At 42.5% G+C, this 1,325-nt stretch overlaps 1 protein-coding gene across 2 annotated transcripts in view; it reads right to left on the bottom strand.

The window, feature by feature from the left end:
- Positions 1-898: 898 nt before the first annotated feature.
- Positions 899-1,325, bottom strand: part of POU2F1 (POU class 2 homeobox 1) — a 50,256-nt gene continuing 49,829 nt past the window's right edge. For both annotated transcript variants that reach the window (XM_010142851.1, XM_010142852.1), the window contains one exon: positions 899-1,304. In XM_010142851.1, coding sequence (XP_010141153.1) covers positions 1,027-1,304 — 278 coding nt within the window. In that variant the 3' untranslated portion in view covers positions 899-1,026. The remainder of the gene's footprint in view (positions 1,305-1,325) is intronic.

The raw sequence follows: 1,325 nt of genomic DNA, 5'->3' as shown, positions 1-1,325 counted from the left end.
TCTGGGAGGGTTCCATGAAGGAAAGGGGAGAATGTCCTAAAAAAGCAGAGGTGATATTTCTCTTATGCAGTCAGGCCCAGGTCCAGCAAGGAACTTAAACTCTTACTAAATTTAGGTATGAAAGGACCCTCACCAGCAACTCTCTGTGCCAAGTTAAAGGTGTGTTTATGTGGATTGCTGGATAACGACCTTGATTGGTGACAAGTGGTTTGAATAACCCCCACCCACCCAAAAAATCCCAAACCAAAACCCAGCATTACTTTTCTTCTTACTCCAGTAAGAAATAATAATAATAATAATAATCATAATAATAATAATAGAGATACACCAGTAATACAGGCCTGCCTAAATTGTACCAGTTAAGAAAGGAACCCCCAACACGATTGATACGATTATAAACACCTTGTATGACATAATGGCCTGTACAACAGACCTATAAAATGATAATTAAAAAAGAAAGATATTTAGACCAAAAAGGAACAAGAAATCCCCTTCCTATGTTTGCGTTGATAACCCACCTTAACTTGTCATTGTGACTGCTGGAAATGATAAGTAGTCCTTTCACTTTTTTTGTGGTTTTTTTTTTGAGAAGTACATCTGAGACCCAGTTAAGAAAAAATGATGTCTCTCTGTGTGTATATATACACACATATATCTGTATTCTGCTTGTGACAGATATATGCTTGCACCTGAAAATACTTAGTCACACAAACTAAGATTTTAAGGAAGTTGCAGACCCTGTGTTTTGGTTTTTTTTGTTTTTTGTTTTTTTTACATTTTTGGTTAGAAAGTTCTCCGATCCATGAAGCGATCCTGAAAAGACAGTGTTTGTTATAAAATTAGGCAAATGTCTGTCCCAGCTTTAAATCCTTCCTGTTTTGCTTTTCTATTTTGTTTTTCCTTCTCTCCCTTGTCCCCAGCAACACGGTGAGAGGATGCCCATCACATTTTCAGTTTATAACCCCCGCTGGCAGCCAATCCCATCGCACAGTGAAACAGGCTGCTGGCAGCACAGCTCAGCCTGGCTCACTGTGCCTTGGAGGCAGTAGTGGTGGTGGATGTGGCCCCGCTTGCAGAGGCCACCGTGAGGAGAGAGTTCTGGATGGACTCGGCTGAGGTGGAGGTGGCGTGAAGGCTGGCGACTGGTCCAGAGGCCCCTGCGGAGGCTGCAGCTGCAGAGACCAAGCTAACTGGGTTGCTGGTGAGCTCAGTTACGATGTTATGAGTACCTCCAGCATTGGCAAACACCAAGTTTCCAGTTGCATCCAGTGATGTTATTGGAAGAGAGCCACCAGATGCAAGAGCTAGAAAAGGGAAAGTTCAGC

The sequence above is a fragment of the Buceros rhinoceros genome, unplaced genomic scaffold (assembly GCF_000710305.1).
Source record: "Buceros rhinoceros silvestris isolate BGI_N320 unplaced genomic scaffold, ASM71030v1 scaffold16139, whole genome shotgun sequence".
Lineage (NCBI taxonomy): Eukaryota > Metazoa > Chordata > Aves > Bucerotiformes > Bucerotidae > Buceros > Buceros rhinoceros.
Note: the sequence above shows the minus strand (reverse complement) of the source record. Positions and strands in the feature narration are given on the sequence as shown.